Source organism: Rhincodon typus, chromosome 2, assembly GCF_021869965.1.
Source record: "Rhincodon typus isolate 14 chromosome 2, sRhiTyp1.1, whole genome shotgun sequence".
Taxonomy (NCBI): Eukaryota; Metazoa; Chordata; class Chondrichthyes; order Orectolobiformes; family Rhincodontidae; genus Rhincodon; species Rhincodon typus.
Genome location: NC_063333.1, coordinates 127,653,515 through 127,668,194, shown reverse-complemented (window position 1 = coordinate 127,668,194; position 14,680 = coordinate 127,653,515). Strand labels below are relative to the sequence as shown.

The following is a 14,680-nucleotide window of genomic DNA, read 5'->3' as shown; positions in this document are numbered from 1 at the left end:
ATGATTTCGGATAAATATAAGTTTGTTTATGAGAAACCTGTTTCCTTTTCCAGTTTATTCTCCAGATATGCCATCCAGACTTCCAATTCAGGATATTTTTGCAGGACTGGTTACGAGTATTGGTACAGCAATAAGATACTGGTTCCATTATACGTTGGTGGCCTTTGCATGGCTGGGAGTTGTACCCCTCACAGCATGTAAGCATTAAACTATGTTTTATAGCATTTAATCTAGTTTTAAATCATTATTGAGATCTACAAGTGGCATGATAATGCAACATGCATTTATGTATTTTTGGATAATGTTAGACCAATTGATTTGTTTTCTGTTTCCTCTTAAGACTCCCAATTAGTTCCGACCTGAAAGTTTTAAACTCCAATTAAATTTAAGACTAAATTGGTCAACTTAAATTACATAGAGAGGTACAATAAAATTTTGAATGATAGTGTTAAAGGTACTCTGACCCATCATGTCTCTGCCAGTTTGTTGGTAAACTAACTAGTTCTTCTTAGGAAATTGGTTCTTCAGTTTTAGCCTTTCAAAAAGAACATTTTTAAATTGTATTTTCCTATTGCTTTTAATAGTTCTTCAGTACTTGCTTTGAGTCTTGAGCCTTGTAGAAGTTGATGAAACACGTTACAATTGAAGGCATTTTGAGAAACTAAAATTAATTTTATTTCATTTATCTTATCCTAATTAATGTGGTGATTAACTTCCAGCTTGTACCTGTTCTACTAAATAAACAAGTCTTAATAAATATTGAACTATTTTGAAGTGTTATAAATTAATTTCCCTCATTGCATCCTGATTTAATCCATTAGATTGTTCACATCTATCTGACAGGATTTGGACATTGTCCATTATTTTTGATGAAAACTTCATTTGTTCTTAATTCGGCTATGGCTCCTATTTTGTAGAAACTATTAGAAATGCTTTCACTCCCTAGTCTCCACCATGGCCTTCGTTGAAGCGATCGTAGCTTCAGTGTGTGGTGGGTCTGGGATCACACCACTATGATGTTGATGACTATTCCACTTTGAGCACTTCAGTGATTTGGATGCGGTTTAGATCCAGAAAACATAAATAGATTGTAGATATTGTGTGCTTGATGTAAAGATCTTAGACAAAATAGTTATCTAAATTGATCAGTTCCTCAATGCAAGAAATGCCCATAGCTAACAACCAATTATGACTTTGCTTGGATTGTGAAAATGACTGACTGCAAAATAGCAGATTTATACTACATCTACACGCAAACCTGAAAATGGTTGATTTAATGTTGCCTGTCAGTCTTGAAAATTTCTACTGCTGGTCTCCATTCCCCTAATTGCCCTCTCCCTCTAATCTTTAGGAAATCTATTATCATGCTTAAAGGAAAAATTCTAATGTGTGTATATATTTTTATTTCCTCAAGGTGAAGTTTCCCCAGTGCCATGGTCTGGTTTGCGCTAGTTCTTTGGCATGTATTGCAGATTTGATTGGTCTCTTCACTAAAATTTGACTTACCAATTGTGCATAATTTCTTCTACAGTTTTTAAATCACATTTGGAAGTGTGCTGAGATCATCATATGGCCATCGTTTTGAGATATACATATATGTGTGTGTTTATGTCTATACGTATATATGCAAAGTGATGAGAATGCCATCAGACAACTATAGCTCGTGACATTTCACGTTCCCTTTTTTCCCTATTTAGGCCGTATCTACAAATGCTTGTTTACTGGCTCTGTGAGCTCGCTGTTGACACTGCCACTAGATATGTTATCCACGTAAGTTTGTATTTTTTTCAAAAGTAGCTTTATGTAACAGCATAAGTAGTGAAGATATCTGGATCTTCAGTATATTGAGGCTTTAAATGTTTTTGGTCTCCATTCATTAACTGATTTGAATTTTGGAATATTCTTAAATACATGATACATGGTAACATAGTCTTTTCTGTTCCATCTTTTATATGCTTCCTGAATCATTTTGTACATTAAGAACTGGCATTTATTCCGGCTTTTCTTTCTATTAAACCTGTTCAGAGTTTCATTTTATGTCAATACATTTTCTTCACATCGAGATGTCTCAAAATACTTCACTAGTTAAGTTCTCTTGAAATTTAGTCACCTCTGGTCTGGAGAAACAGGGCAATTGACTTTTACACAATGGAATCCCACGTGCAAAAAGATCATTTCGTGGGTAGACTCTTGTGATGCTGGGTGGAAGGGAAATGTTGGCTGGGACAGAATAAGGAATTAATTAACCCTGTTCTCTGTAAACAACAAAAGAAGTATATACATGTAAAAGAGAGTCATACACGTGAAATGAACTATCAGAGCAAGGAATTGTGTTGCGAGCAGGTCAATACTGTACTACTCTTTTTCTGGCCTGCAAAATGATTCATCAAGTAAAACTTTACTCTTCGTAGTTAATGTACAGCGATTATATTCAGCATTTCCCAATGATGTAAACCCAGTTGTGCATCACTGAGAGGATTACTGATATGATGCAAAGCTTTTGAAAGAAATGTGTCCCATTCTTCATTCTGCAGTGTTCTTTGGTTCTGGTGACTGCCAGCGCAAAGTGCTGAGCTTTGTTTCCCTGTCCAGTCTAATGGATTTCTAGTCTGAAACACAAGTACCATTAACACAACAGTTTTTGCTCTATCACATCAGTATGGTAGTGCTATGTTTCACTCCTTTTGTCATATGTGCTTCCAAGGGAATGACTCTGCATTGCTGACTTGTCAAATGCTGCTGTAGTCATTCAACTGTTGGTGATACTTGTTATTTTAAAACAAATTCAATTTTATTTTCTCGCCCTGTGCACCATTCAGTTTCAAAAATCTCCCTTCTGTCAGCAGTTTCAATTTGGTTCTGTGAAATCAAGTTCAGAAGGTTTGTGGCTGAATTCTAGTAATCAGTACCAGTTAGACTCTGGTTTTTAAACAAGTTCTGATGTTTTGCTCAACTTAACAATGGCACTTTTTAGATCTCCCTTAAGAGAGCATTTCGGGTTCAAATACTAGTTTTGTCCAAAGTTAGCTTATTTTGAACTTGATTGTTTGTTTATTTTTAAATTTACCCATATGTGGGGAAGATTCCTTTTAATTCAAATATGGAGCTATGGGTTTTCACATCATTTTGTTTGAGCCACGTGGTATGTACAGATTTGCCCAGTTGTACGTCATGCATTAAAATTTCAAATCGCTTGTATAGAACTGATTCTGCATATTTTAACTTCTGCTCTATGTACTTCCAGAGAGAATCTGCTGGCAGACTCTCTGCAAGGTTGTTTCGTGGTAACATGCACACTCTGTGCGTTCATTAGCCTTGTCTGGTTGCGAGAGCAAATTGTGCATGGTGGAGCTCCACAGTGGCTGGAACAAAACCAGGCCCAACCACCCAATGGAGTTGGGCAAAATGAGGTAGGAGCTATGGAAATAAATATTTTAATTTTTGCTGCAAGTAATAAGGAAGATGATTGACAATGTATTTCAACCTTTTAGATGTGCTTCCTCCTTCATACATGTTTGCATTTTATTATTAGTGTCCTTGTGTTGTCCATTTTATACAGTTTAGGGATTAAAAACAAATTGATCTTCTATGTTTTTAAATATCAGCTTATTTTATATATTTATTTTTAAACATAATCATTTCAGGTTTTTACACTTATTCCATGTAGTTATCCATCAGCAAAGTGCTTGGTGGTCAAAACATGAATCATGATCAAGACCCTGTCTGCTGCACTGTGACATTGCTCATTGTAATGCCAGCTAGCAACATAGTAGAGCAAATTCAGAAGCATCAATTGTTTCGCAAATTTGTTATAGTAACGGAGTTGAAAGGTTCTAGACTGCAATAACCTGCATCATATAGATACAGACTTTGAGTAATATTAATTAGACAAGTAAATATTTCTCTCCTGACCGTATTGGGAATGTCTCAGCAACAAAGTTAGTATAGTGAATTTAACTGCCCACTTTCTCTTGTGCTTTAGTCTGTATCTAAGCTTAATGAGATATACAAAGTTGAGAATTATGTATTGGTTTTCGACCTTTCTACTCCTTCCCAACTGACCTGAAATCTTTGGAGCAAAACAATGATGTCTATTCAAATGTTTAATTGTTGAATTTTGTGTAATTAATTTGCATTTTTCAATCCTGTAGCCTCCAGCAGCTCCCAATGCTGCAGCAGAGAACCCCCAAGCTGCTCAACCAGCAAATCAGGCAGCAGAAAACCCAGCAGCTGCTGCTGGGGCAGCTCCTGCAGCAGCAGATAACGCCAACGTTAGGGTAGACGAGGACGAGAATGAAGACGATGAAAATGATGATGAAGATGATGCTGTAGTAGAAGATGGCGCTGATGCCAACAATGGTGCTCAAGGTATTATGGGTATATCAGCGGTCTGGCCTAGGGGTTTGTGACTTTTTGAATTAATTTGGTGCAAAACATTTCTCTCCCAAGTCAAAGAAGAATAGTTTATATGGGTAACAGATCAGTCAAAAGGCAGACATATAAATCCGTTCATATGATCGGTGTCTTTCTAAAAACTGTGACGACTACAAGTGCCTGCTTTTGCATGCCATTCGCCCAACTGTGGACAGTAGTTTTGTTGCCTTCTGTATCTTGCCCAATGCCAATGTTTCTATATACCCAAATGCCACATTAGAATCACAAGTGGGGATGAACAAGTACTTTGATTAAGTTCTTTATCCTTTCTCAAACGTTCATTCTGTCCCCCTTTCCAAAATGCCCCAGTGGTTTGTTGTCAATGTTTATGCGAAGTTCCAAACTGACTCCAGGCCCACGGCAATCTTCACTGCCTTGTGAAATGGCCAAGTTTGCCACGCCGCTGTATCTAACAGCTTAAGCCTCAAAAAAGAACAGATCAACTGTCATTGAAATCACAATGTCAGACTCTATTCTTTCGACTAATATCTGGGTTTAGTACCAAAATTGGAAGGATTGTCTCAGACTAGTCAAGCAGCAGCCTGACAACCATACTCTCAGAATTGTACTGTACAAAAAATGTCTCAGACTTTGCCATCACCTTTTCTGAGTATGTTGTGTCCCACCAGCAGGATAGGCTCATCAAGGGTGGTGCTGCAGTGTTCAGGAGAGATTTATCCTGGGAGTCCTCAGCATTGATTCTGAACCCCATGACATCTTGAGGCATCAGGTCAAATATGGGAACGGAAACGACTTGCTGATAAGCACATACTGTGCCCTTCCGCTGATGAATCAGTATTGTACATAGAGCATCACACGGAGGAAACAGTGTTGCAAGGGCACAATGTCCTCTGGGTTGGGAATTCAATGCCTTTCAGTATCTCAGCAGGACCACTACTGACCCAGCTGACCAAATCCTAAAGAGCACTGTTGCTAGATTGGGTCTGTGGCAGGTGGTGAAGCAAACAACAAGAAAGAAGAGCGTACTCAGTCTCATCCTCCCCAGTCTGCCTGCTGCAAATGCATCTGTGTCCATTACAGTACTAAGAGCAACCAGTGCATGGTCTTTGTCTCCACAAAGTCCCTTTTTTACATTCAGGATGCCGTCGATGTTGTTGTGTTAAACTAACGTGCTAAATGGGATAGATTTGGAACAGGTTTAGCAGCACTGGGCCGTCAGCAGCAGCAGAATTCTACTTTTAACACATTCTGCAACTTCATCGTTTGGTATATACTGTCAAGAGTGCGAACAATCCTGGCTCAATGGAGAGTGCAGGAGGGCATATCAAGAACAGCACCAAGCAGTCTGAAAATGAGGTGTCAATCTGGTGAAGCTGCAACATATGACTACATCACAAATGGCAGAAGCAACAAAAGATAGATCTAAGTGATGCCTCAATAAATGGATCATATCTAAACTCTGCAGTCCTGCCATATCCAGTTGTGGTGGTGAACAATTAAACAATTCAAGAGAAGAAGCTTCCCCACAAATATCCCCATCCTCAATGATAGAGCCCAGCACATCAGTGTACATGACAAAGCTGAAGCATTTGCAGTAGTCTTCAATGGAAAGACTAAGTGTACGATCCATCTCGGTCTTGGATCCACGGTATCACAGACACCAGACTTCAGCAAATTAATTCATTTTACAAGGTATTAAGAAAGGGCTGGAGACATTTGATACTGTGAAGGATATGGGCCCTGACAACATTCTGGTGATTGAAGACATGCATTGCAGACATTGCCACACCCTTAGCTAAGTTGTTCCAGTACAGCTAAAAGACTGTTTACCCAACCTAGTGAAAAATTATCCCGGTATGCCATTTACAATTGAGCAGGTCAAATCCAACTGGTTAAATAGCACCCATTATTTTACTCTAAGTCATCAGTAAAGTGATGGAAGAGGGCATCAGTAGTGTAAGGGCACACATTTTCTCTTTTGGGACTATATATGAAATGGAAGTTGAACAGCTCTGACTTAAAATCCCAGGAAGATTTTGCAGTTTGAAAATCATGTTGTATACTGTTGAGCCATGCAATAAAATGTTTTTTAGAAGCTGGCAGAAGGAGAATTTGAGCTTGAAGAGCACAGAATATTTCAAGTTAAGGAAATTCTGCCTGACAACTGCCCTCTGATTCATTGTGCTACAGAGTATTCAGAAGCTGTATGTGACCCGAGTAGTGCAGAATGAAACAACCATACACAGTCTGTAGACAAAAAGCATCTGTCTCTCTTTCAGTCTACTTGGGGACAAAACGGCAGAAAAACAGGAAGCTGAAAGAAAAAATTGTACAAGACCTAAATTCTCCTGATCAACCATTTGAGTCAAAGATCAGCCATTGTTCTTCAGACAACAATGCATAATCATTGCAAAAACTAAAAGGAGTCTGAGAAATATAACATTCCACCTTGTCGTATGAGCTTCTGATCTTTGGAATTTTGTTTACCGTGTTCATTTTCCACTTGAATATGTTAAACTGCTTTGTCTTTTGACTATAGGATTGTGTTTATCTGGGGTTTCACAGGAGTATAGTTTAAGTTGCACAAGATTAGAAATCTTTTTTGTTTTCTGCTCCTATTAAAATTGTATTGCAGTAAACAACTACGTTTTGCTAATGATGCAACCTGATGTTGACCCGCGTAGAAGTCAGTCAGGCAAATGAGGAGGCATTGTATGGTGGTAATGTCACTGGGCGAATAATTCAAAATCACAGTTCTTGGTCGTGGGTTTCAATTCTCCCATGGCATATGAATTCAATTAAAACAACATCTAGAATTGAAATCTCGTCTCATGGTGACTGTATAACTTTTGCCAACTGTTGTAAATACCTGTCTGGTCCATTAATGTCCTTTTAGGGAAGGAAATCTGCCATCCTGGCCTAGCGTAGACTGCTTGAGTCCAGACCCACAGCAGTGTAGTTGACTCTAAATTGCTCTCTGAAATTTGCAAGCAAGTAACTCGATTCAAGGGCAACGAGGATAAGTGGTAAATACTTGCCTAGCCAGTACAGCCTACATCACAAGAACGAATAAAATTTAAATTGGTCATTTTTGTCTCATTGAGCTTTATACATTTTTACATTTTGTGACAGCTTGTGGAACAGTGGGGCATGATTATTGGCACTCTTCACAAGTCATGACAGCACCTCTGTGAAACAGCACTTGCTTAGCAGTCATCTGCTTACTGATGCTCACTTTGGCTTGCGCCAGGGCCAGTCAGCTTCTGACCTTATTAAAACCTTTGTTCAAACATGGACAAAAGTACTGAATTCCAGAGTAGAGTGCCTGTTACTGGCCTTGATATTAAGGCCACATTCCACAGTGGCACAAAGGAGCCCAAGCAAAACTAGAGACGGGGAATTTGGGAAAACTCTCTACCTTCAGTCATATCTGTAACAAAAGCAAATCATTGTGGTTGCTGGACATCTCTGTAGAGGTTTCTCAGGGTAGTGCCCTCGCCCAACTGTCTACACCATCATTGTCCAACTCCTTTAGGTACTGAAACAGTTAATGTCCACGTGCATAAAGAACAAGGCAGTATCCAGACTTGCATTAACAAGTGCCAGGTAAATAACTTTTTCAATAAAAGAATTGAACCATCGTCCCTTGACATTCAAAGACATTACCATTGCAAAATTCCCACGGCAGGGGTTACCATTGACCAGAAGCTGAATTGGTCAAATGTCATAGCCAAGAGTGTGATGCATGACCATTGCCATCTAGAAAATAAAGAGCATCGGATACACCACCAATTATAAGTTTGCCTTCAAATCTCTCAAAATCCTGACTTGGAAACTTAATGTTGACCCAACGACTGTGAAGAAACAAACTCCTCAAATTCCTTCCCTAAACAGTGTGACTATCCACACCAAATGGATTGGAGTGGTTCAAGAAGGCTCAGTACCATCACCTCTAGGGCAACTAGAGATGGGCACTAAATGTTAATCCGGTTAGTCGAGCCTGCTTCCCCCAGATGGAAAAAAAAAAGTTAACCAGCTTTCAGCCAGTCCTGCCTTCTGGAGTTATTGTGAATCATCTTGAAATTCTCTCAGCTTATTTCCATGTACTGAATCTCATTACACTACATTTATTTGCTTGAAATTATACACCGCACTTTCCAAGGCCAGTCGTCCAATCTGAATCTTTCTACAATTGATCGGCTTGTACTTTGTTGCTTACAATCTCGTTAGCACAGCTGTATAATCAAACCTGATCAACTTTGTTTCTATTCTTCCATGAAACATGTTGATTGGAATTGTCGATGCACTCTGAATCACCAACTAATAGTCTTGGTTTTGTTTGAGTTGACTTTTGATCAGCTTCAGCAATTACTTTTGCCCCCACCTCTTCCCACCATGGCAACTTCCCAACCCTTTTCTCCATATCATTATTAATGACAAATCTCTTGTCAAAGCAGTTGGTAGATGGCTTCAGTGCTGAAGGAGATCACTGTACAAATGAGCTAAGTTCAAGATACTGGCAATAAATGATTTAAAGCTCTTTTTCTGTCTTCAGATGATATGAACTGGAACGCACTGGAATGGGACAGAGCTGCAGAAGAGCTTACGTGGGAACGGGTATGTGATCAGTGTCTACTTCAGTTTTTTTGCTGTGAAGATTTTTCAAGTTAAAGCTGACTTTCATCAGTGCTTTTAAAAACAAATGCAATAAAGTTAAAATAAACCATTGCTTTCACAGTAAGGGTAGGTGGCAAGGATATTTTTTCATTTAAAAATGCAACTTTCCCTTGACCTCCCCACCTAGTATAGAAAACCCAGTTAGTTCTGAATCATGAAGTTCATTGAAGCACTTGGGTTGTTTTTCAGGCCTGGGAAGGTTGCAGTACCTACTTATAGTGACGAGCATCTGAAGGTGGACCTGTAGTATACGTTCGCCAGATCTGCAGAAGGGTAGTCATTCTTTATGAACATTTGGAAGTTCTCCTCCAAAGTAGAAGAATTTTATTTGAAAGAGCTAGTTGACTGTACTGATTCAAACAGGCCGATTCTTATCAGGTCATCTTTCCGTATATACCCATGCACAGGGTTGTACTGCAATATAAAATCTGTTAGAGGTGATTCATGCACTTCTGTTCTGAATGTTTTAGATCGCATTGCTCCTCATATGACTGCACCGTCCCGTAGTTGACTGTAGTGTGATACTGTATTCTACTTTTTTGTTTGTTGGCAAACTGTCTTGGTGATGAAAGATGTTCAGAGCCTTTAAATTGACTCATAGCATGAATTTTCAGATGTTCAGGATATGTAAATCAAGATTAATTGATAGATATCATTGGTTTACTGTGGTTAGACATGACTAATCTCTTATAAGAAGTCTTGCTCACATTGTGAGGTTCTGTGAAGGGGAAAGTGGGCCAAGGATGTTTAACTGCTCAATAAAATGGATTGGTCAGGGCTTTGGTGTAACTCGAGCTGAAGTAAAATTAACTTGGGATGCAGTATGAACATCATATGTAGCTGAAATGTCTGTGTATGGAGCCAAGTTAATGAGAATGCAACTGTGTTGCAATGAAGTGTAGTTTATTTATACATTGGGAAGGAAGTTATAAGGCGCTCTGGTGAGCGGAAGTTTGGAATAGCTGTAACTTGTTTGGAGTAATAGTTTTTAAGTAATCCTAATTATCCATTTTTCTTATAAGTACCTTGATGGTTGCAGGTGAGTGTAATGGGGGCTGAGAGCTGAGGTGCTCCATGATGACATTTGAGCAGCAGTCTGCAATTGTAGGAAATGTTTTGAATGAACTATGTTATAATTGTTTATTTTGTTAGTATTATGAAGTTTATCATTGATTATGTTGCCACATTTAGCCATCACTAATGTGGCTAACTGTCAACACCAAGTCATCGCAGCACAAACCAAGGCTATTCAGTCCATCAAGTGTGTGCTGTTTTCTTGAAGATGCTATGACATTTTAAAATGAATATTGCAATTTGAATAAGGTCTTGTATGCTATTTAATTTGAAGTTGCTTAATTCAAATTACTGATCAATTAATGGTGTTGTTTTGTGCTGCATAAATGCACTTTGTTAATTTGAATTATTGGTAAATTCAAAATAAAGTTTACGTGAGTGGTTAAAATAAATTTGAATAATCAAGAGTAGTTGTGATTAAAATGTGTGCTGTTTAAATTCATTCATTTTTGTTTCATAGATGCTAGGGTTGGATGGTTCGCTTGTATTCCTGGTGAGTTTTAAAGGCGGTGCCAGTATTTCAAATAAAAGTCATCTGTATGCATTCAAAACTGGAAGAGAACACTGCATTTGATGTACAGGAAGTTTGTTTTATTAATCAGCATCTATGGGACCAAGCGTGCACCAATTGATTAAGTATTCTGGATCAAGAGGTCCATGTAATTAATGTAAAAAGACACACCAGCAATAGAACTGTAATGCAGGGAGTATACACATCACTGTTATACTTTATTTACAGCATAAATCACTTAAATTAATAATTTAAGTAAAATTTACTGACAGAGAGTCTTCTCAGTCTCTCCATTAATTGACTACTCAAACATTGCGGAGATTGTGATGATACAATAAACTTCTGGTATTTCAGGGATATTATTTTTGCTGGTTTATCAAGAGCACTGATTCATTAGGTGCTAGTCAAAACAAAATTTGCTGTATTTGTTAATGCTGTTAACCCATTTACAACCTATATACATATACACAAGAATTTGTTTTGTGCTTATAGGAATTTATGGCTTGTGGTTAAAACTGAACATTTCTTAAGCTTAGCTGGCTTAAAGCTATTTAGTAGTTATTTTATACAAAGCTAGCCTGGTCAGAAGAGGGTCAATGAAGAACATGGCCCCATTCATCAGAAAAAAAGTCCATTTAGGCCTGTAAGTATTAACTCGATAATAAACTTTACTGTTTAAATGTGATAGCTTAAACAGAGAGAGTTTAAAGATCAGGCTTTTTAAAAGCTCTTTTGGGAGTAAAGCTGTCATTCTTTTAATTCTAACCAACATCTGTGTATTTTTCTGACAGGAGCATGTTTTCTGGGTGGTTTCATTAAATACACTATTTATTCTTGTGTTTGGTAAGTGCCCCTTGATCTAGAGTTCTTGTATCTAATTAAAAAATCTTGAATTTCAAGTTGAGAATGGAGTTTGTTTTATGTACACGTCCACCCATGGGATTGCAGTAGTGGTACTGGTGGCACCCTAGAACATTTCCCCGATTAATAGTCCAGGCAAAAAGTACAAAAGTATTAACTTATGGATTTCTATTACATTCTCAAAAACTGAATCATTGATTCAAAATACGATCCTGGAAGGGATGCCGTCAGCTTTCCTTTGTACTAATGCATTGTTCTAAAGTATTGGAAAAAATTTCAGTTCCAAAAGCGTGTAAATAGTTGGCCAAAGAGTTGCCAGTGCTTTGTGCTGTGTTTTAAGCTGAAACTGTTCTTGGGATACGTGTTTATGGTCCTGAATACATTCAAAGGGCATTATTACCCTAATTATCATGAACATCTTCCAAAATAATGTCGTCAAACAAGGATGAGCAGTAACACTGTTGATGTCACAGCATACGTTGAAAATTAAATTTTTAGAATTAGTCATGTTTACTGGACAATGAGAAACCCACATTGAATTGAGTAATGCTGCGGTAAAAATGTTTTAATTTTGAAAGTATTGAATAAGCTATTTGACATACTGAATGATTGGAGAGTCCTCGTGACAGATTATAGCTTAAGTTTGCCTGACCATCTGTCCTCAGATTGGATTGATTACGAACCTTTTCAGCATAGATATCTTGAGAGATAAGACAGTTATTAAAGAACCATGAACATATACATTGGAGGTATTTTGGCTTGGAGTCCACCAAAACTCTTAAAACAGGAATTAAATAACAAATGAATGCTAAAATAACTTGTCTTTTTTTCTTGCCCAGTTTTAGTGTCTCCTCCACAGAGAGTGCACTTGTGTGCTACAGGCTTTCTTTTGTATTTTTCTTGTGATTAATGATTTTCTACTGCTCTAACTATAAGGCCAACACAACTAAATTTTATTTCATCCTCTCCCAAATTTGTTATCAAGGGGGTTTGCTGCACAACAATTAGGAAGCTAGATTCCTGGTACATTGTTTCTGCTCCATTATAGAAAGTGTGCGGAGAGCAATTATCTCATGGCCTATGCCTTGATTGAAATCATCTTATTCAACGCAAGTTGAGAATACAGCATTAAACCTTTCTGGTCTGTGTTACCCAGCTAATTGTGTGAACAACCAAAGGTCAGGGTGTATAATGGTACCAGTGACTTTGATAGGGTGGGAGATGTGGTTCTGCAATCAGAAGTGAAGGAGCTAAGTAGAAAGTAAACAAGCAGGATCTCAAATGTAGTAATCGGTAGATTACACTGTCACATGCAAGTGAATACAGGACGACAAGAATAAGGAAGGTGAACATGTGGCTGGACGACTGGTGCAGAAGATAGATCTTTAGATTCCTGGGACACTGGTTCTAGCTTTGGGGAAACAATGGCGCCTATACAAACTGAATTGGTTGCCCTGAGCAGAGCTGACCTGAGTTTCTTATGGGCCATTTTGCTAGTGTTGTCACAAAGTCTTAAACTAACTTAACATGAATGTGGGGAGAAAAGAAAGAATATTAGAGGATTACTGGAATGCACATAACACTCGGAGAGACAGATAGCACCAGTATAGAGAACAGAAAGTCAATCGGTGACATTGGAAGGGAGAAATTAATGAAGCCTGAGTCCAGGGTGCTGTTCATGTTTGTTTGTATGGTAAATAATATTGGGATGTTATAGGCATAGATTGCCGTGGGGATAGGAAAGCTAGCTCAAGAAAGGCTAGTAGTACTGGATGCTAAATATTCCTGGCCACAGTGTTCGGAAAAGGAGACCATTGCAATAATGGTGAAACTAGATATCCCAAAGGGTGTAAAGACAGAATCAATTTTGCTGGAGCTGAGGAACAAACAAGTTCAATTACCATGTTCAGTGTAGACTATAAACTGACAGCTAGCAGAAAGGATGTAGAGGATAAGGGAAATTAGATGCGCCAACATTTATAGAGGGTTACAACTGGGGATGTTAACGACCTGAATGTACCGTGGGACAGTGGTATCGGTAACAATGGAGACAGGTAAATGTTTTGGATTGTGTTCAGATAAACTTCGTACAGTAGTGTGTATCCAGTCTCCTTTAAAAAGATGCACTGCGGGACCTAGTTCTTGGAAATTGTCTGGACAAAGCTAATCAAGTATCGGTGGAGAAGCATTTAGAAAATCTGTGATCATTATCTTGTAAGATTTAGGGTGATGATAGAAAAGAACATGTTCTTAGTCTAGATTGTCTAATTAACTGTTGGAGAAGTCTACTTAAATGAGACAGAATCAGAGCTGGGCAAGATGGAGGGGAATAAAAAGTTGATGGAAAGACCTGTAAGTTGAACAGTGGAGTACCTTCAAAGGGGAGATGGTTCAGTCCAAGCATAAAAGGAGAGCAAACCAATCCAGAGCTGCCTGCATGAAAAAGGAGAAGGAAATGAAAATAAAATGATTGAGACAGTGTCAGATACATACAACTGAGAACCAAGACAAAATACAGACGTTTGGAAGGTTGTGAAAAAGCATAGAAGGATTTGTACTGCTATGCTAATACTACTTTTGTCTATACTTTGTGTGACTTACCAGAAGTAGAATTTTGTCAATATGCTGTGATTGTAATATTAGTGCTGTTGTATGTTTCAGCATTTTGTCCATACCATATTGGACACTTCTCGGTTGTTGGTTTGGGTTTTGAGGAGTATGTAAGTACTAATGATACGGTGCGTGCTCTTTGAGAAAACTTTGTATGAAATTAGTATAACTAACTATTACCAATGTCTCAGTATCGTTTGTAAATGTATTTCTATTGTGTAAATTTGTTCCTGTGATTGTAATTCTTTATATTGTATGCCGTGGTAAGTCACAATTGTGATTGACCTTCCCATTTTTAAAAAAAAGCTGCAAATTGTTGGGAATTTTTGCTTACTAAAAAGCCAAAGTATTTTGAAGAGTTTGGTGACACATCCAAGTACAGTGATGTATTTTCCACACTGCGCTTGCTATTTTGAATAGCTTTATTTAAAATAAGTATTTTTTTTTTAAAATGTACTTCAGTCTTTGAGGAGATTGTCCAAGAGGAAACTAATGACCAAATTGCCAAAGGCTGTCATTTTGACCTTTCATACCATTGAGTTAATACAAACA

General features: G+C 38.0%; 1 protein-coding gene across 1 annotated transcript in view; it reads left to right on the top strand.

The window, feature by feature from the left end:
- marchf6 (membrane-associated ring finger (C3HC4) 6) overlaps positions 1-14,680 on the top strand; it is a 93,474-nt gene that overhangs the window by 50,542 nt on the left and 28,252 nt on the right. Inside the window, exons 4-11 of the mRNA XM_048608953.1 lie at positions 54-197; positions 1,698-1,770; positions 3,245-3,410; positions 4,152-4,368; positions 8,951-9,012; positions 10,607-10,639; positions 11,449-11,500; positions 14,180-14,256. Of these exons, the coding sequence (XP_048464910.1) occupies positions 54-197; positions 1,698-1,770; positions 3,245-3,410; positions 4,152-4,368; positions 8,951-9,012; positions 10,607-10,639; positions 11,449-11,500; positions 14,180-14,256 (824 nt within the window). The remainder of the gene's footprint in view (positions 1-53; positions 198-1,697; positions 1,771-3,244; positions 3,411-4,151; positions 4,369-8,950; positions 9,013-10,606; positions 10,640-11,448; positions 11,501-14,179; positions 14,257-14,680) is intronic.